At 46.8% G+C, this 20,459-nt stretch overlaps 1 protein-coding gene across 1 annotated transcript in view; it reads left to right on the forward strand.

Moving 5' to 3' along the window:
• The window catches only part of sspo (SCO-spondin), a 517,250-nt gene that overhangs the window by 352,101 nt on the left and 144,690 nt on the right, over nt 1–20,459 (forward strand). Inside the window, exons 74-79 of the mRNA XM_059646360.1 lie at nt 3,801–4,016; nt 10,360–10,471; nt 10,685–10,905; nt 12,451–12,597; nt 12,684–12,833; nt 20,024–20,190. Coding sequence (XP_059502343.1) covers nt 3,801–4,016; nt 10,360–10,471; nt 10,685–10,905; nt 12,451–12,597; nt 12,684–12,833; nt 20,024–20,190 — 1,013 coding nt within the window. The remainder of the gene's footprint in view (nt 1–3,800; nt 4,017–10,359; nt 10,472–10,684; nt 10,906–12,450; nt 12,598–12,683; nt 12,834–20,023; nt 20,191–20,459) is intronic.

The following is a 20,459-nucleotide window of genomic DNA, read 5'->3' on the forward strand; positions in this document are numbered from 1 at the left end:
ACCTGCAAGTTTACCTTGAGAGAATCCTGGACTAGAACTCCCAAATCTCTTTGCACTTCAGACTTCTACATTTTCTCTCCCATTTAGAAAACAGTTCATGCTTTTATTCTTCTTACCAAAGTGCATGACCTCACACTTCTCCATGTTGTACTCCATCTGCACTTCTTTGCCCACTCTCTTAACCTGCCCAAATCCACTGCAGCCTCCCCATCTCCTTAATACTACCCGTCCCTCCACCTATCTTTATATTGTCTGCAAACTTAACCAGAATGCCCACAGTTCCTTCATCTAGATCATTAATGTACAAAGTGAGAAGTTGTGGAGCACCACCGCCATCCTAAGATCCCTTTATCCCTGCTCTCTGCTTTCTGCCAGACAGCCAATCTTCCACCCATGCCAGCACCTTGCCTCTAACACCATGAGCCCTTATCTTATTCAGCAGACTCCCGTGCGGCAGCTTGTCAAAGGCCTTCCTGAAGTCCAGGTAGATAAAATCCCTTGGATCTCCTTGGTCTAACCTGCTCATTACTTCCTCAAAGAATTCTGACAGACTTGTCAGGCATGACCTCCCCTTGTTGAAACCATGCTGACTTTGCCCTACTTTACCATACACTTCCAAATATTCATAAATCTCATCCTTTACAATGGCATCCAGAATCTTACCCATGTCTGAGGTTAGGCTAATCGGTCTGTAATTTCCCATCAACTTTAAGGACTTTTAAATGGTCATTGGATAAACATCCCATATGGATGATAATGGAATAGTGTAGGTTCGATGGGCTTCAGATTGGTTTCACAGGCTGGCGCAACATTGAGGGCTAAAGGGCCTGTACTGCGCTGTAATATTCTATGTTCTATGTCTTTTGTCTTATTCCCTTTTAAACAGGGGTGTTATGCTGGCGGTTTTCCGGTCCTCCTGGACCCTCCCTGACTCCAGCGATTCCTGAAAGATCACCTCAAACACTTCCATTATCTCTTCAGCTATCTCCTGTGGAACCCTGGGGTGTAGTCCATCTGGTCCAGGTGATTTATTCACCTTCAGGACGATCAGGTTTACTAGCACCTTTTCCTTGGTCATGGCCATCGTACTCAGCTCTGCCCCTGATTATTTAATGGGCTATTACGCGTGTCTTCCACAGTGAAGACTGACGCAAAGTAATTATTCAGTTCCTGAGCCATTTCCTTGTTTCCCACTACTATCTCTCCAGTGTCATTTTCCAGTAGTCCACCTTTGTCTCTCTCTTGCCCATTATATATCTAAAGAAACTCTTGCAGTCTTCATTTATATTACTGGCTAGCTTACCCTCATTTAATCTTCTCCCTCCTTATTTCTTTTTTTGTTGCCCTCCGTTGGTCTTTGTAAGCTTCCCAATCTTCTGGTTTCCCACTGCCCTTCGCCACATTGTATGCTTTCTCTTTTGCTTTTATGCCATCCCTGACTTCCTTGGTCAGCCATCATCCTCCCTGTACTATGCTTCTTTTTCCTCGGGATGAATTTTGCTGTGTCTCCTGAATTACTCCCAGAAATTCCTGCCATTGCTGTTCTACTGTCTTTCCTGCTAGGCTCTTCTTCCAGTCAAATCCATCCAGCTCCTCCCTCAGGCCTCTGAAGTTGCCTTTATTCAGCTGTAATACTGTTACCTCTGATTCTATCCTCTCCCTCTAAACTTGCAGGGTAAATTCTATCATTTTATGATCATTGCCTCCTATGGGTTCTTTTACCTTAAGCTCCCTTATCAAGTCTGCCTCATTGTTCAACACCAAATCCAGTATTGCCTGTTCCCCTGTGGGCTCCACCACAAACTGCTCCAAAAACCCATCATGTAGACATTCCACAAACTCTTTTTCTTGGAACCCACTATCGACATGGTTTTCCCAGTCGTCCACCTGCATATTGAAATACCCCATGATCACTGTGACTTTGCCTTTCTTACACACCTTTTCTATCTCCTGGTGTATCTTGTGCCCTAGCCCCTGACTGCAGTTTGGTGGCCTGTACATAACCCCGACTATGTTTTCTTTTAACTTTGCAGTTCCTCAATTCTATCCACACAGATTCTACACCATCTGACCCTACTTTGTTTCTTCCTATTGATGTAATTTCATTTCTCACTAATAAGGCAACCCCAGCTCCCTGGTCCACATGCCTATTTTTTCGATAGGATGTATATCCTTCAATATTCAGTTCCCAATCCTGATCCCCTTGCAGCCACGTCTCAGTGATGCCTCCCACGTCATACCTGCCAGTTTCGATCTGCGCCACAGGCTCATTTACCTTATTCCTTACACTGTGTGCGTTCAGATATAGCACCTTCAGTCCTGTATTAACCCTCCCTCTTCTCATTGTCACTCATTTTCCAGTGTTTGATTGCTAGCCCTTTCCAAACACTCTGTCCTGTTTGTGTCTGTGCTGGAGACTTTAATAACCTCTACTAAATTCTCCTTCCCTGTCATTTCTTTCATATTATTTTTCCACACAGTCAAATCCACCCCTAGAGATATTAGCTTTTGCTTTGTTCCCCTCTGGGGCAAGTTTCACCATTCCCTCCTCCTCCCACTTTCTAGTTTAAAGTCCTGTTGACCAGCCTATTTATCATTTTGCTAGAACATTGGTCCCAGTTTGGTTCAGATAGAGACTGTCCCAGTGATACAAATCCCTCCTCTTCCAATACTGATGGCAGGCCGCATGATAAGGAACCCCTCTTTCCTACACCACTCCTTTAGCCGCATATTTACTTCCCTTATTCTCCTGTCTCTATGCCAATTAGCACGTGGCTGGGGCTGTCATCTTAGAAGCTGTGAGCAGTTGATGGAAATGTTTTGCAGGAATGCAATGGTGTCTCTGTCTCTTCATACCTTGCTCAGTGAGGTAGTTTATGGGGAGGTGCTGGTGTCACGGTAATTAGTGGTAACTGAATAGGTGTACAGACTGGACTAGTGACCCAGAACCCTGAACTGGGGATACAGGTCTGAATCCCACAATGACTGATGGTGAAATTTTAATTCAATTAAAATCTAGATTTGAAAGCTCTCCAAATGATAAGTATTTAGTCTCTGTCAATTGTCATAAAACCCCAGCTGATTCACCAATCTGTGGAAAGGAAACCTCTGTCCTTACCTGCCCAACGTGACTCCAGGCACATAGAAAATATAACTGACTCTAACTTCCCTCTGAAATGGCCCTAACAAGCCACTAGGTTCAAGGACAATTAACAAAAGGCATTAAATGCTGGCCTTTACTGGCAACATTTACACTTCTGAGTAAATAAAAAAAAACCTTACAAAGTTTCAGCTGTCAGGACTCCTCAGTGTTTTACATCTAACTGTGAAATCTGGTCTGATGTTTCCTGTCATTCTGACACTGCAGCAATGTGAATTCATCAGCAAGAAACTGAAGGAACTGTTAGAAAGTCTTCTAATTCTACCCCTTTCAGTTGGAATCATGATCCTCGGGCTTTTCATAGTTTCACACTCACCTCAGAGCTATGTATAGGGGTTGGTGCACTGGGCAAGGGGCTAGGGCTGTTGGGGGTTGGTGCGTTGGACAGGGGATGGTAGGTCTGGGAGGGTCTGTGTAATTGTGTGAGCTAGGGGGGATCTGGGTGTAAGGTCTGGGTTAGTTATGGGGCTTGGGAGTAGGGTCTGAGGGTGGTTGTAGGAGCTGGGGGCGTTGTCTGGGGTAGATATTTGGAGCTGGGAGGGTGGGCTCTGGGCTAGTGGGGGTTAGTTACAGGGCTGCGTGATGATGGTGATGGTAACAGTCAGAGCCAGGCTTGATGACTGATTGTTCCTGTTTGCAGACTGTCCAGGTGAGCAGATTCTATTGGCCTGTGGGCGGACCTGCCCTCGATCATGTGATGATCTCTCTCAAGATGTGGCCTGTCTCAATGATGGTGTTGGCTCCCCTGGTCCTGACTCATCTCTAGTTTGCAGGTCGTCCTGTGGCTGTCCACATGGCTTGCTCCTTCAGAATGGATCATGTGTTCCTCAGAGTGAGTGTCGCTGCAAATCCCGAGGTAAGTGAGGATGTTTCCCATCAAGCTCACCAATACCAACACACTCGATAAACCCAAGGCATTATCAACGACACCTCTGCTTCCCTAGAGCTCAGAACACTTGTCAAGAAAATTCTCAATTTGGAAATTTCCTTTACTCCCTTAATGATCCCAGTTGATGCATCAACTTTCGTAGCGACCACGCCTCAATATTCTCATACATCTCTTTGACTTCCTGCAGAGTTAGGAATCTAAAGAATATGAACAAAGCCATTTTAATTGCGGGTCCACCTGCAAGCCTTGGTTTATCCCCCACTCAGCAATTACCATCATGCTAGAGGATCAACACAGGTTCAATGGAGAGTGCAAGTGGACGTGTCTGGAGTAGCACCAGGCATACTTAACAATGAAACAAAAACAAAAATTTCTAGAAAATCTCAGCAGGTCTGGCAGCATCTGTGGAAAGGAGTTAATGTTTTGGATCTAGTGACCCTTCTTCAGAATTGGTTGTAGTTTGGAAAATGTTGGTATATATGCTACAGAAGAAGTGAGGAGAGGGGACAGGAGTAAAAGTAGATTGAGATGAAACATAGAACATAGAACATTACAGCACAGCACAGGCCCTTCGGCCCTCGATGTTGTGCCGACCTGCCATACCGACCTCAAGCCCATCTAACCTACACTATTCCATGTACATCCATATGCTTATCCAATGACGACTTAAATGTACCTAAAGTTGGCAAATCTACTACCGTTGCAGGCAAAGCGTTCCATTCCCTTACTACTCTCTGAGTAAAGAAACTACCTCTGACATCTGACTTTATATCTTTCACCCCTCAATTTAAAGCTATGCACCCTCATGCTCGCCATCACCATCCTAGGAAAAAGGCTCTCCCTATCCACCCTATCTAACCCTCTGATTATTTTATATGTTTCAATTAAGTCACCTCTCAACCTTCTTCTCTCTAATGAAAACAGCCTCAAGTCCCTCAGCCTTTCCTCGTAAGACCTTCCCTCCATACCAGGCAACATCCTAGTAAATCTCCTCTGCACCCTTTCCAAAGCTTCCACATCCTTCTTATAATGCGGTGACCAGAACTGTACACAATACTCCAAGTGCAGCCGCACCAGAGTTTTGTACAGCTTCACCATAACCTCTTGGTTCCGGAACTCGATCCCTCTATTAATAAAAGCTAAAACAGTGTATGCCTTCTTAACAGCCCTGTTAACCTGGGTGGCAACTTTCAAGGATCTGTGTACACGGACTCCGAGATCTCTCTGCTCATCTACACTACTAAGAATCTTACCATTAGCCCTGTACTTTGCCTTCTGGTTACTCCTACCAAAGTCCACCACCTCACTCTTGTCTGCATTAAACTCCATTTGCCACCTCTCAGCCCAGCTCTGCAGCTGAAACCCTGAGAGATTTTCTGCTGTGGTTTCATTTGAGTTTGTTGTTACAATTACCGAGATGAAGTGAAAAGTATGTTTTACTGCTCACAAGACAAACCATACCTTACATAATCAGAGTGCAGAATACAGCGTTACAGCTACAGAAAGGGTTCAGAGAAAATTCAACTTTAACGTATGAGAAATACATTCAAAAGACTGATAATAATTCTGTCATATTTAAAATTGAGATTTAAAAGAGTAGAACAATATAAATGACATAAGAAGCGGATTTGCTGTGGCGCTCTCTTGCTGGACAGACACGGGAATTGGTAATGGTCAGCTCGGTTGAGTAAATAACTGCTAGTGGGGACCATCAGGGCTGACAATGGGATGTTTATGGTAACAGCCTGTGGGATGATAAGGCCTAGTGTGTGATGATTGGAGAAGGTGCCACAAGACCTAAAGTTGTTGAACTCGATATTCAGTTCAGAAACAAAGTTGCTGGAAAAGCTCAGCAGGTCTTGCAGCATGTGTGAGGGAAAAAAAACAGAGTAAATTCTCGGGAAGGGTCACCAGACCTGAAAAGCTAACTCTGATTTTTCCTTCACAGATGCTGCCAGACCTGCTGAGGTTTTCCAGCAACTTCTGTTTTTGTTCCTGATTTACAGCATCTGCAGTTCTTTCTGTATTTATTGAGTCCAGAAGGATGTAGGGCCCACATGGAAAATGAGGTGCTTCCCCAGAGTTTCAGGGAATGAGAACTGATCACATTGCAACGTATAAAATTCTCAGTGCGGGGGTGGGTGGGGGGTTTTGACAGGGTGGATGAGGAGAGAATGTTTGTACCTGGGCTGGGACTGTAGAACCAGGGGCAGGACATTTAAATCTGAGATGGGAGGGGAGAGATTTCTTCACTGGGGATGGGGAGGTGTGGGGTGGATCTTTGGAATCCTCAAGCCCAGAGGCTGTGAGAGCTTGATCACTGAGCAGGTTCAGGACAGAAATCACACAGACACAGAGTTGTACAGCTCAGCAACAGACCCATCAGTCTAAATCATCCCGTGCTGCCCAAGTTTTCCAAACTCAACTAGTCCCATTTGCTTATGTTTGGTTAATATCCCTCTAAACTTTTCCTATTCATGTACCTGTCCAAATGTCTTTAAATGTTGTAACTGTATCTGCATTGGCCACATCCTCTGACAGTCCATTCCATGTACAAACCATCCCCTGTGTAAAAATGTTACTCCTCGGATCCAGTTTAAGTTTTTCTCATCTCACCTTAAAATTATGATCAGAGATAATGGGAACTGCAGATGCTGGAGAACCTGAGATAACAAAGTGTGGAGCTGGATGAACACAGCAGGCCCAGCAGCATCTTAGGAGCAGGAAAGCTGACGTTTCAGGCCTAGACCCGAAATGTCAGCTTTTGTGCTCCTCTGATGCTGCTTGGCCTGCTGTGTTCATCCAGCTCCACACTTTATTATCTCACCTTAAAATTATGTCTAGTTTTGAACTTTCCCATTCTAGAGAAAAGGTGTTATTCTCCCTATTCATGCTCTTTATGATTTTATAAACCTCTATAAGGTCACCCCTCAACCTCCTATGCTCCAATGGAAAGTAGTCCCAGCTTATCCTTACATCTCAAATCCTCCAGTCCCATCAACATCCTGGTAAATCTTTTCTGAACCCTCTCCAATTTAGTAAAATCTTTCCTATAGCAGGGTGACCAGAATCATACAGGCTCCTGGACACTATTGACAGTGAGGGATATAGGTGCAGTGTAGGAAAGGGACAATGGAGTTGATTAGCCATGATATCAAATTAGCTTTGAGTCCAGTTTTGCACTGAGTCACCCAATGCGGCGATGGGATTTGAACCCATTTCTCCAAGAGCTTTTGGCCAGGACCTCAATGTCTCTAATCCGGCAGCATTTGATGTTTGGCAATCTCACTGCCTCCAGTCAGGGCCGCAATTTACCCCCGACCCTCGCTCTCACTGCCTCCAGTCAGGGCCGCAATTTACCCCTCACCCTCACTCTCACTGCCTCCAGTCAGGGCCGCAATTTACCCCCGACCCTCACTCTCACTGCCTCCAGCCAGGGCCACAATTTACCCCTCACCCTCACTCTCACTGCCTCCAGGCGGGGGGGGGGCAATTTAACCCGACCCTCACTCTCACTGCCTCCAGCCAGGGCCACGATTTAACCCTCACCCTCACTCTCACTGCCTCCAGTCAGGGCCACGATTTACCCCCGACCCTCACTCTCACTGCCTCCAGCCAGGGCCACGATTTACCCCCGACCCTCACTCTCACTGCCTCCAGGCAGGGGGGGCAATTTACCCCGACCCTCGCTCTCACTGCCTCCAGCCAGGGCCACGATTTACCCCTCACCCTCACTCTCACTGCCTCCAGGCGGGGGGGGCAATTTACCCCGACCCTCACTCTCACTGCCTCCAGCCAGGGCCACGATTTACCCCCGACCCTCACTCTCACTGCCTCCAGGCAGGGGGGGCAATTTACCCCGACCCTCGCTCTCACTGCCTCCAGCCAGGGCCACAATTTACCCCCCACCCTCACTCTCACTGCCTCCAGGCGGAGGGGGCAATTTACCCCGACCCTCACTCTCACTGCCTCCAGCCAGGGCCACGATTTAACCCTCACCCTCACTCTCACTGCCTCCAGTCAGGGCCTCGATTTACCCCCGACCCTCACTCTCACTGCCTCCAGCCAGGGCCACGATTTACCCCTCACCCTCACTCTCACTGCCTCCAGTCAAGGCCACGATTTACCCCCGACCCTCACTCTCACTGCCTCCAGCCAGGGCCACGATTTACCCCGCACCCTCACTCTCACTGCCTCCAGTCAGGGCCACGATTTACCCCAGACCCTCACTCTCACTGCCTCCAGCCAGGGCCACGATTTACCCCCAACTCTCACTCTCACTGCCTCCAGCCAGGGGCACGATTTACCCCTGACCCTCACTCTCACTGCCTCCAGCCAGGGCCACGATTTACCCCTCACCCTCACACTCACTGCCTCCAGTCAGGGCCACGATTTACCCCCGACCCTCACTCTCACTGCCTCCAGCCAGGGCCATGATTTTCCCCCGAACCTCACACTCACTGCCTCCAGTCAGGGCCACGATTTACCCCCGACCCTCACTCTCACTGCCTCCAGCCAGGGCCATGATTTTCCCCCGAACCTCACTCTCACTGCCTCCAGTCAGGGCCACGATTTACCCCCGACCCTCAATCTCACTGCCTCCAGCCAGGGCCACGATTTACCCCTGACCCTCACTCTCACTGCCTCCAAGCAGGGGGGCAATTTACCCCGACCCTCACTCTCACTGCCTCCAGCCAGGGCCACGATTTACCCCTCACCCTCACACTCACTGCCTCCAGTCAGGGCCACGATTTACCCCTCACCCTCACTCCCACTGCCTCCAGGCGGGGGGGGCAATTTACCCCGACCCTCGCTCTCACTGCCTCCAGCCAGGGCCACGATTTACCCCTCACCCTCACTCTCACTGCCTCCAGGCGGGGGGGGCAATTTACCCCGACCCTCACTCTCACTGCCTCCAGCCAGGGCCACGATTTACCCCCGACCCTCACTCTCACTGCCTCCAGGCAGGGGGGGCAATTTACCCCGACCCTCGCTCTCACTGCCTCCAGCCAGGGCCACAATTTACCCCCCACCCTCACTCTCACTGCCTCCAGGCGGAGGGGGCAATTTACCCCGACCCTCACTCTCACTGCCTCCAGCCAGGGCCACGATTTAACCCTCACCCTCACTCTCACTGCCTCCAGTCAGGGCCTCGATTTACCCCCGACCCTCACTCTCACTGCCTCCAGCCAGGGCCACGATTTACCCCTCACCCTCACTCTCACTGCCTCCAGTCAAGGCCACGATTTACCCCCGACCCTCACTCTCACTGCCTCCAGCCAGGGCCACGATTTACCCCGCACCCTCACTCTCACTGCCTCCAGTCAGGGCCACGATTTACCCCAGACCCTCACTCTCACTGCCTCCAGCCAGGGCCACGATTTACCCCCAACTCTCACTCTCACTGCCTCCAGCCAGGGGCACGATTTACCCCTGACCCTCACTCTCACTGCCTCCAGCCAGGGCCACGATTTACCCCTCACCCTCACACTCACTGCCTCCAGTCCGGGCCACGATTTACCCCCGACCCTCACTCTCACTGCCTCCAGCCAGGGCCATGATTTTCCCCCGAACCTCACACTCACTGCCTCCAGTCAGGGCCACGATTTACCCCCGACCCTCACTCTCACTGCCTCCAGCCAGGGCCATGATTTTCCCCCGAACCTCACTCTCACTGCCTCCAGTCAGGGCCACGATTTACCCCCGACCCTCAATCTCACTGCCTCCAGCCAGGGCCACGATTTACCCCTGACCCTCACTCTCACTGCCTCCAAGCAGGGGGGCAATTTACCCCGACCCTCACTCTCACTGCCTCCAGCCAGGGCCACGATTTACCCCTCACCCTCACACTCACTGCCTCCAGTCAGGGCCACGATTTACCCCTCACCCTCACTCTCACTGCCTCCAGCCAGGGCCATGATTTTCCCCCGAACCTCACTCTCACTGCCTCCAGCCAGGGCCACGATTTACCCCCGACCCTCACTCTCACTGCCTCCAGCCAGGGCCACGATTTACCCCCGAACCTCACTCTCACTGCCTCCAGCCAGGGCCTCATCTTATTCTGCTGTCCCTTCCAATCCATTTGGCTTTGGGTGAATTATGAGTCAGCCATAGGTATGAGGAGATGAATGGCCTCCAATCCTGTAAGCACTCGGTAAGAGGAAGGCTGTGTACTGAGGCCCCTGCTGTGAATGTTTTGAAAGTGAGAGATTTGTACCAAATCAGGGTGGATGTAGGAGTGATGGTGTTTGACTTTGGACAGCCTCTGGCTTTTCACAAACCTGCACCTTCTGATGAAGCTTTGTGTCAGTTCCCATTCTCACAGGGCCAGGTGTAAACAGCAGCTGGAGTCTGTATCCTGGTGTCGACGACTGGCAATATATCAATGCAGGAGAGCATGTGGAGATTGGGTGTGAAAACTGGTGAGAGCCTGCTCCTTGATTCTAAGCATTGGTTCCTAGTACCATAGATCCCTCCCTCCTTTATTCCCAGCCTGTCCCTGTTACCCGAGCCACTCCCCTTGGTCCCCCAGCTCCTCCCCTAGTCCCCTTCCCCCTGCCCTTGTCCCTCCCCTCCAAGAGGAGGTCAGTCTGAGATCCCTTTTCCCTAACTCACCCTGCTGCCTGTGTTTTCAGTTCCTGTGTCAATGGGCGACTGGATTGTGTCCCACGCACAGACTGCCAGTTAGATGGAGGATGGGGTTCTTGGAGTGCGTGGACTCCTTGCTCTGAGCCTTGTGGAGGTGGCTCCCAGCACCGTGTTCGGGAATGTGACAGTCCAAGCCCCCGCGATGGAGGACTGGGATGTCGGGGGTCACCAGACCAGAGGAGGGAGTGCAACAAGAAGCTGTGTGAAGGTGAGACATTGGAGACTGCAATACTGGAACAAAATCTCAACACAAAACGCAGAGAGTCCATCGCAACACACAGCACAGGGAAATCTATTCTCTACTCCCCCATTATAAATTCTCCCAAACCTGCCCATAATGGATCCACATTTGTTGTAGCCAAACTTCTGTAGAAGTTTTTATAGCCTATTTTTATGTTTCTGCTAGATTACAGTATATTCTATTCTTCTTTTCATTATAAGATTCTTGGTCATTTAGCTTAAAAATTCATAATTCTCATAATTATTGCTGTTTCTGACAGCTTTGTAAATGTTTTATTTTAATATTATACAATCCTGAATTTCATTTGTCAGCTATGCGTAGGTGAGTTTTCACACTCTGAATGTATGAATTGATTGTTATTGTCTTCACAGGGTCACATCTCCAAGCCTGGAATTGTCTCCAAATTGTGAAATTTTACTCTTTTTTTTCACAAGACCCAAGTCATTTGGATATCTGATATTATGACATGGAGACCTGCAGCTGAACCAAATCAACACTTTTACCTCTGTAGTCACAAAACAATAAAAATTTCTCTTTGAAGACCCTCAAAACTGGCCCCAATGGTTCCTAACCAGATATTTTTAATAGCCAATACTAGATTCTGTAAATAATCAATCCTCAACACTGTGCTATTTCTTATCAATAATTTGGTAACTTTGGCAGAGCAGAATTAAACAGCAATCTAATAAATGCTTATGATTTATATCCAATAACTATTGTTTTCAGACCCGTTCGCTCAAAAGACAGTCAGACAAATATAGTTAAAGGATAAATAAAATAAACTACCACAACTGGACAGATTACTGAAGTGGTTTTCATGATGTGTTGTTCTGTAAGTGCATAGGATTGTTTCTTTGTTGATTTTCTGAAGCTGTCAATCAGGACAACTTTTTCAGTTTGCTCTGAGGAAATTTATAATTTTGTTTTTAGTCTCAACTTCCAATATCTCATCATAGGAGTTTAGGCAGGGAGCTCTCAAACATTCATGATTCAGCATCAACAGCCCAACTCCTCCTCTCAGAAACCCAGTTCAAGGCAGTACCATCTCTCCAGCCCCTCCCTCCCACATACTCACCCAGGTTTGCTGGCACCAATACTCAGGCACTGACCTTGTTATTCGTGAAAAATCTGCTATCTTTGAACGTCCTATTCCCTACACGACGCATGAGGAAGAGTTTTCAGAATCCTTCTGATCTGCAATTAATTTCCAGGCCTGGTCTCAAAAGCAAATAACAGGTTGCTTGTTCTCTGATTTCTTTTAAAAACAATCTGCTGCCCATAGCCCAGATGTCACTCTTCAGCTCTCACATCTATGTTCACACCTTCAAACTAAAATGTAATGTAAATAATGAAAAATCAGCAAGGCTCCTATCTGTGGAAACAAACTAGGAGTCCTTGGAATGATTGTTTATTCAAGGTGACTTCAGTGTAGACAGAGTTCCATTCACTAAGCATTCACCTTCTTCCAGTTTAAATTCAAATTCCTCTTTGCACTGTGTCTTTATAAACTAGGCTGGAGCTCATGGACTGAGTGGAGCGCTTGTTCCATGTCTTGTGGGGCAGGATTTGAGTTTCGCAATCGAAGCTGTGACTCCGATCTCCTGGAATTGTGTGTTGGGAATTTTGAGGAGACTCGGAGCTGCAATGGGACGTGTGCTGGTGAGTTTTTGGGAATGATGTAGTTTATTTTGATCACACATTGACTGGAGATGTTGACTGTGATACTCATTCTGTTTTCTTGACAGCTTGGTTGGTTTGGAGTAAATGGTCGTCATGGTCACCATGCAGTGTGTCATGTGGAGGCGGAGAGCAGATACGTGTCCGTGACTGCCTCACCCCACCATGTGAAGGATTCCCAACTCAAAGTAAAACCTGCCAGAGCCAGGTCTGCCTTGGTGAGTCTCCTCATCCTAACCCTGCCCAATGAACCCAAACTCACTCAATCTCCATGTTGGATGCTATTGGACAGAGCCACTTTGTTACTTAGCACAGTTTAACTATTCACATCGCTCAGTCACTCAACCCTTCATTCCCCCATTCCCCCAAACCCCCAATCCCTCAATCCTTCACTCCCCCAATCCCCCCAAATCCCCCAATCCCCCCAAATCCCCCAATCCCCCATATCCCCCCAATCCCCCATATCCCCCCAATCCCCCATATCCCCCCAATCCCCCATTCTCTCAATCCCTCAAACCCCCATTACCCCAATACCCCATTCCGCCAATACCCCATTCCCCCAATCCTTCACTCCCCCAATCCCTCAATCCCCGAATCCCCCAATCCCTCAATCCTTCACTCCCCCAATCATCCACTCCCCCAATCATCCACTCCCTCAATCCCCCGATCCCCTAATTCTCCAATTCTCTATTCCCCCAATCCCCCTCCCTCAATCCTTCACTCCCCCAATCCCCCAATTGCCAATCCCCCAATCCCTCAATCCTCCAATCACACAATCCCTCAATCCTCCACTCCCCAAATCCCCCAATCCCTCAATCCCTCATTCCCCTAATTCCCACAATCCTCCAACCCCTCGATCCCCCAAACCCCCAACCCCCCCAATCCCCCAATCACTATTGTTACAGCACAGAGAAGGAGGCCATTTGACCCATCAGGCCTGTACCAGTTTTTCAAGTGAGTGTCATTGCCTAGTGCCTCCTGCTTTTCCCCATCTCACTGCGCGCTGTTTCTCACTGCGCGCTGTTTCTATCTGAAATAACCATCCAATGTCCCTGTTGAAAGTGTCAGTTGAACCTGCCTCCCCATCATTTCCAGGCAATACATTCTAGACCCTAACTACTCACTGGGTGAAAATGTTTTTTCTTACATCATGCTTGCTTCATTTGAACATTACTTTAAATCTTTTTCCTCTCATTCTTGTTCCTTTTACTGTTGGGAATGGCTTCTCCCCGTCTATTCTATCCAGCCGTCTCATGATTTTGAAAATCTCTATCAAAATTCCTATCAGCCACCTTATCTCTACAGCCATTGAGTTGTACAACAATGGAAACAGACTCTTTGGTTCAACTCATTCATGTCAACCAGATACCCTAAATTAATTTAGTCCCAATTGCCAGCATTTGGCTCCTAACCCTCGAAACCATTTCTATTCACACAGGTATCCAGATGCCTTTTAAATGTTGTAATTGCACTCTGCTCCACCACTTCCTCTGGCAGCTCATTCCTTACAGACCCCACCCTTTAAGGAGGACAGTCTCAACTTCTTCAATCTATCCTCATTAATCAAATTTCTCATCCCTGGAAGCATTCTTTTTTGCGCTCACTCCACTGTATTCACACCTTTCCCTTAATGTGGCACTCACAGCTAACCACAATAGTCCAGCTGAGGTCTAACAAGTGTCTTGTACAAGCTCAACATCTCCTCCTCACTCTAGAACTCTATGCTCCTGTTAATAAAGCTGAGAAGAACAAAGAAAATTACAGCACAGAAACAGGCCCTTCGGCCTTCCAAGCCTGCGCTGATCAAGATCCTCTGTCTAAACCTGTCATCTATTTTCTAAGGGTCTGTATTCCTTTGCTCCCTGCCCATCCATGTACCTGTCCAGATACATCTTAAAAGACACTATCATGTCTGCGTCTACCACCTCCGCTAACAACGTATTCCAGGAACCCACCACCCTCTGTGTAAAGAACTTTCCACGCATATCTCCCTTAAACTTTCCTCCTCTCACTTTGAACTCATGACCCCTAGTAATTGAGTTCCCTACTCTGGGAAAAAGCTTCTTGCTATCCAATGAAAGACTATATTCTTTATTAACTGCTCTCTCCACCTCCTGCTACATTGAATGACCTCTGTGTTCCTCAGCTCCAGTATCTCCTTTAGAATTGTACCACCTCTTTTATATTTTCTTTCAATGTTCTTCCTCTGAAAGTGCATAACCACATGTTTTTCTATGTTGAACCTCATCTACACCTATCTGCCCACTCCACTAACTTGTCAACGTCCTTTTTGGAGTTCCATACTGTCCTCCTCAGAATTTCTTCCAAATTTTGTCATATGCAGACATGGAAATTATTCCCTGCACTGCAAGATCCAGATCATTACTATTTTTCAGGAAGAGCAAGAATCTCAATACCAACAATCTGGGGAACTCCATGACAAACCTTTCTCTAATCTGAAACAATTCCATTGACTGTTATTCTCAGTTCCCTGTCATTCAGGCAATTTGAAATCATTATTGTTGTGATCCATTTTGTATAATGGTCTATAACTTTACTCGCAAACTTGTAATGTGATACTGTATCAAACACATTGTGGAAATGACTTCTTCCCACAACCACTGGAGGGGGTGCGCAGACATTCATTAGGTTAATTCCAGAGTTGAGTGGGTTGACTTATGATGAAAGATAGAGTAGACTGGGACGATACTCATTGGAATTTGGAAGAATGAGGGGGGATCATATCTGAACATATAAAATTATGAAGGGAATAGATAAGATAGAAACAGGAAGGATTTTCCACTAGTGGATGAAACTAGAACTGGGGGGCACAGCCACAAAATAAGGGGGAGTGAATTTAGTACTGAGCTGAGGAGGAACTTCTTCACCCAAAGGATTGTGAATCTGTGGTACTCCCCATTCAGTGAAGCCATTCAGACTACCTTGTTAAATATTCTAAAGGGCGAAGATAGATTTTGGAACAGTAAAGAAAGTAATGTTTACAGTGAGCAGACAGGGAAGTGGAGCTGAATCCATAGAAAGGTCAGCCATAATCTTACTGAATGGTGGCGCAGGCTTGATGGGCCACATGGCCTACTCCTGCTCCCGTTTCTTATGTTCTTATATTTCTCTTCGGATTGGAAACTCCAGTCATTGATAAAGCGAGAGAGGGAGAAACCCATACATGAGAAAAGCAGCCAATGGAAAGGCACTGGTATCTGTTGTTTATCTCGCATCTGTCCCCTTTGCCATCTCTTGGATCTCCCACAGGAGGAGCGCACCACTCCACTAACTGCTATTTCTACCCATCCAATAACTATTGGATTAAAAAAATAGGAAAGGTCTTTCCTTGCGTAACTTAATGCTGCTGACTGTCCTCAGCAAAGCCTGATGCTCACCAAAGCCCCCACTTCAACTTCAACCTATCCAAAATGGCCACCCCCAGAATCCTCGTCAGTCACTTCTAATTACCGCTCCTGTTGGAATGTAAAGAAAGCAGGATAGAACTTAAACAAGGAATTAGCAGGGTTGAAAGGAACCATGAAATATCCTTGGCAAGCCAGATTAAAGAGAATTTCAAGGCATTTTATATGATTATTAGGAGCAAGAGGGTAACTAGGGAAAGGGTAGGTCCACTCTAGGACAAAAGAGGTAATTTTTATGTGGAGTCAGAGAAAGTGGGTGAGGTCCTTAATGAATACTTCACAATGGTATTCACCAGGGAGAAGGACATGGATAGTGGTAAGTTTAGAGACTGGTATGTTGATACTCTGGGGCATGTCAACATTAAGGAGGAAGTGGTGTCTCAAAAAACTTTAAGATAGATAAGTCCCCAGGGCCTGATGGGTTCTCTCCCAGAATACTGAAGGAGGGCTAGGATTGGGAGTTTGCTGAGGCCTTGAGACAGATCATTGTATCCTCTTTAGCCTCAACCGAGATGCCAGAAGATTGGAGAATGCTAGTGTGATCCCTTTGTTCGAGAAGGGCAACAGGGATAATCCAGAAAATTTTAGGGCAGTGAGCCTTACATCAGCGTACTGTTGCAGAGCGGAAAACGCTGAGCACTTCTGATAATTAAACCAAAACATAAGCCCCAATCTGCTACGACAGGATTAGAGGTTCCCCTCTAATAATTACCCATGAAAACTCCCAAAGAGGTTCACCTTTCCCCTTGTAATCTATTAAATGAATGGTTAAAAGAAATAAAATTCCTGATCTCTACTTTACAAGTAACAAGAAACAATTCATTTATTTAACCCAACAATGAACAAATTAGCAAAATTACTGAAAAAAAACACTTCCCCCTTAGATCACTAATTACTTCCTAACTGGTGTAAATTCTACTGGAATACTGTTCAAATAAATAGAAGTCCCACTTAATAAACCCCATTAATAAGAAAGCAACCCCATGAAAACTTAATGTGTCCAAGTTTGCACAATCTGCCTTCTGAAATATTCTGTCATCACTTCTCTCTTCATAAAAAACTTTCTTCCATTAATTCTCCTGTCAGGGATTGGCTTTATTTCTCTATAATTTCTTCAATGAGGACTTTGAACTAAAATACCGTGGTATCTTTGATTTTTTTTCGAGCGAGCTCAATAATATTTTTTTAAAGGCCAAGTATGTATCTCAGGTAGTGGATTTGCTTTCACTGCAGCTGAAGTTTGGCTCTCTCCTCAGATGGAAGTTGGCTGTGTGCCAATTTTTGAAATGCCCTCATCTTTATACCCTTATTGAAATATTAGATTTTCTTACATCAGATTGGTTTGGTGTTGCCAACACCATCATACTTAAACAGAAGTTGCTGGAAAAGCTCAGCAGGTGTGGCAGCAACAGTGAAGAGAAAATCAGAGATAACGTTTCGGTCTGGTGACCCTCCATCAGACTTAAATTGAGTTGGCTTTCTGTATTGAGGTGCTTGTTTTAAATTAATTGGCCAAATTCAAACTTGTTGCCAAAACATCAAAAAGAATTTGAGGTTTCCACTCACACAACTAATGGATACACGTTGCAATTTTCGAACTGTCTGTACGATTTCCCAGCTGCTTACAGACACCTTCTCTGTTTAAGCTTAAAAGCACTTTACCTCTTAAAGGGACCAGGCACTCTTTCTCCCCATTCTCTTTGTTTAACCAACCATTCTAACTTTCCGGTTTCCAATTCGTGAATACTCTACCCAACTTCATAACAGTATGGAAAGGATTTGTTTGCATTTCGAGATGAACACACTAATTAGGAGTAAGGCTTTATGGAAAGGAAGATCTTGTCTCACAAATTGGATTGAGTTTTTTGAAGTGATGAATATGATTGTTGAGGGCAGGACAGTGGATGTTGTCGACATGGACTTGACTAAAGAATTTGACAGGGTCCCTCCCTCATTGTGGACAGGTCCAGCATATCAGATCACATGGAGTTCATGATGAGTTGTCAAGCTAGGTACAAAATTGGCTTGTCTACAGAACACGGGGTAGCTATGGAGGAGCAAGTAGCAAAGTTTAAGAGACATTTAAACAGAGATGTGTACAGGCAGGAACTAAAGGAATACAGACTGTGTGCAGGCAGGTGGGATTAGTTTAGAACGGCATCATTGTTGGCACAGACATGATGGGCCGAAGGGCCTGTTCCTGTGCTGTACTATTCAATGTTCTTTGCCCTTTCTCATTGCCTGACTACCTCCCTCTCTGTATCTCTCTTTTGCTTTCACTCTTACTCATTGTCTTTCACACTTCTGTTCATATTCTCTCACTCAATTTTTCACTTGCTGTCTTATTCTCTCTTCTCACTCACTCTCTCACTCTCTCAGCCAGCCTCTCACACAGACTTTGTCATGCACTCACACACATTCTTTTTCACACACCCTCCTCCTCATTCTCTCAACGCACAACCCCCGTCACACTTTCTGAAATACACACGCTCTCTTTCTCATATTTTCTCTCATTCTCTCATTCCCTGAGAGTGTGGAGTGAGAGGGGACAATGAGAAGGGAGATCAGCAAGTGTGAACAGTGAGGGGGGGAGCAGAGAGTGAGAAAGGTGAGGGGGGAGAGAAAGGAGTACCCGGTCACTAGTGGTGTGCCTCAAGGATCTGTTTTGGGACCACTGCTGTTTGTCATTTTTATAAATGACTTGGACGCAGGCATAGGTGGATGGGTTAGTAAGTTTGCAGATGACACTGAAGTTGGTGGAATGGTGGACAGAGTGGAAGAATGTTGCAGGTTGCAGGGAGACTTGGATAAACTGCAGAATTGGGCTGAAAGGTGGCAAATGGAGTTTAATCTGAATAAATGTGAGGTGATTCACTGATCAGCTACTGAGCCCAAAAGAAAGGAAGAATAATAGGAAGGCAGAATACTGGGTCAATGGAAAGATTCTTGGTGGTGTGGATGTGCAGAGGGATCTTGGTGTCCATGTACATAGATCCCTGGAAGTTGCCACCCAGGTTGATAGTGCTGTTAAAAAGGCTTACGGTGTGTTAGGTTTTATTGGTAGAGGGATTGAGTTCCAGAGCCGTGATGTCATGCTGCAACTGTACAAAACGCTAGTGCGGCCTCATTTGGAATATTGCGTGCAGTTCTGGTCGCCCCATTACAGGAAGGATGTGGAAGCATTGGAAAAGGTGCAGAGGAGATTTGCCAGGGAGTGCAGGCCCTATGAAGAAAGGCTGAGGGACTTGGGTCTGTTCTCATTGAAGAGAAGGAGGCTAAGAGGGGATTTAATAGAGACATACAAGATGATCAGTGGATTAGATAGGGTGGACAGTGAGAGTCTTTTTCCAAGGATGATGACTTTAGCTTGTACAAGGGGGCATAGCTACAAACTGAGGGGTGATAGATTTAAGACAGATGTCAGAGGCAGATTCTTTACTCAGAGAGTGGTAAGGGTGTGGAACGCCCTGCCTGCCAATGTAGTTAACTCAGCCACATTAGGGGCATTTAAATAGTCCTTGGATAAGCATATTGATGATGATGGGATAGTGTAGGGGCGGGGCTTAGATTAGTTCACTGGTCGGCGCAATGTCGAGGGCTGAAGGGCCTGTTCTGCGCTGTATTGTTCTACGTTCTAGAAAGGTGAAGGGGAAGAGCAGGGAGTGAGGGAGGGGAGAGGGGAGAGAAAGGAGTGAGAAAGGTGAGGGGGAGAGCAGGGAGTGAGAAGGGTGAAGGGGGAGAGAAAGGAGTGAGAAAGGTGAAGGGGAGAGCAGGAAGTGAGAAAGGTGAAGGGGGAGAGAAAGGAGTGAGAAAGGTGAAGGGGAAAGAGCAGGGAGTGAGAAAGGTGACGAGGAAGAGTGGGGATTGAGAGCAGGGAGAGCGGGGATTGAGGGTGGGGAGAGCGGGGAGTGAGGGAGATGTTGCTGCCTGGAAGTCTTTGGTGAGTTTTGAGTGGTCATTGATGAGTGTTTTTCTCTTTCTAGAGGTGGGTTGCCCATCAGACCGATTGTACCGAGAATGTGTGGTCAGTGAGGGCTGCCCATACAGCTGTGACCATCTCAGCGGACTGGTGGAGTGCTATAGTGATGGCTGTGAGGAAGGCTGTCACTGTCCTGTGGGCAGCTATCTTCATAATGGATCCTGTGTTCAGGTGAGAGCTCCAGCCTCCAGCTTTAATTAGTTCAGTGGTTAAACAAAGGTCCTGGTTTTGGCCTGGCCTGCAGCTGTTGAGGCAGATCTCAGCTGATCAGCTACTGAGCCCAAAAGAAAGGTCAGCAAGATCCCAGTCTCACCATCCCAGCATGTGTCACTACTGGACGAGTCTGATCCCAGGCTGAAGTCTGGGTTGATAGGTCATATTTTGGTTTGTTCAGTTTTAATGATACAGTTGTTCACTGAAACACAAACACTCAATTCTGC

Source organism: Stegostoma tigrinum, chromosome 5, assembly GCF_030684315.1.
Source record: "Stegostoma tigrinum isolate sSteTig4 chromosome 5, sSteTig4.hap1, whole genome shotgun sequence".
Taxonomy (NCBI): Eukaryota; Metazoa; Chordata; class Chondrichthyes; order Orectolobiformes; family Stegostomatidae; genus Stegostoma; species Stegostoma tigrinum.